At 27.3% G+C, this 930-nt stretch overlaps 1 protein-coding gene across 1 annotated transcript; it reads right to left on the bottom strand.

The window, feature by feature from the left end:
* Nucleotides 1–116: 116 nt before the first annotated feature.
* ENU1_128720 (deoxyuridine 5'-triphosphate nucleotidohydrolase, putative) lies at nt 117–545 on the bottom strand (the record flags this gene model as incomplete). The annotated part of the gene is made up of 1 exon (XM_008860012.1): nt 117–545. One exon carries the CDS (start codon nt 543–545, stop codon nt 117–119), a length of 429 nt encoding a protein of 142 aa, XP_008858234.1.
* Between the last annotated feature and the right edge of the window lie 385 nt (nt 546–930).

The following is a 930-nucleotide window of genomic DNA, read 5'->3' as shown; positions in this document are numbered from 1 at the left end:
TGAAGAAATTAAACAAAAGAAAGAGTCTAATGAAGAAGTAAAAGAAAATATAACAGAAACTCAGTAATTAACATTCTTTATTCTAAATTCATTTTTTAAAATATTGAATAAAACATTTATTTACCTGTAGAACCAAAACCATTTGTTCCTCTATCAGTTTTGTTTAATTCTTTTACTTCTGAAATTCTACAATATGAAATTCTTTCAATAATGAGTTGTGCTATTCTATCACCTCTTCTACCATTAAATATTTCATTTGAGTGATTAAACAGAATTACTTTTATTTCACCTCTATAGTCTTCATCAATAACACCAGCACCAACATCAATTCCATATTTGAGTGCTAGTGATGATCGTGGAGCTATTCTCCCATAACACTGGTGTGGTATTTGAATTGAGATTCCCGTTGAAACTAAAAACCTTTCATGAGGTTGAATTATAAAATTTGTATTAGAGTATAAATCAATTCCTGCAGCACACTTTGACCCTCTTGTTGGAACAATGGCGTCTTCAACTAATTTCTTTACTAACAACACTTCATCCATAATCAATTTAACTTATTTGCTATAAATTTTTTATTTTAGTTTTTATTTTTTTTAATTTTTTGTCATACCTGAAACACCACATTAACCCTAATACAAATTCAAGCTTTGACTCTCTAAGTTATTATCTTGTTATGATGGTGTCTTTGAATTAAAAATGTATTAGTTAATGCTTCAAATGGTATAGGAAATTATTATAGTTGAATATTACGTGGTTGTAATATAAGAATGGATATTTATTAATAAAGAAATTATAAATATGTGGAGGTGTTAACCAAAGAAAAGGAACTACCGAAGTGTGGTTAAGACAAAAGAAAATTAGATATAATAACATAGTGGTAATGAAATGCTTTTCTTCTCTTATTCACAAAATAAAATAAAAAGGAGG

Source organism: Entamoeba nuttalli (genome assembly GCF_000257125.1).
Source record: "Entamoeba nuttalli P19 unplaced genomic scaffold asmbl_5386, whole genome shotgun sequence".
Classification (NCBI taxonomy): Eukaryota; Evosea; order Mastigamoebida; family Endamoebidae; genus Entamoeba; species Entamoeba nuttalli.
Note: the sequence above shows the minus strand (reverse complement) of the source record. Positions and strands in the feature narration are given on the sequence as shown.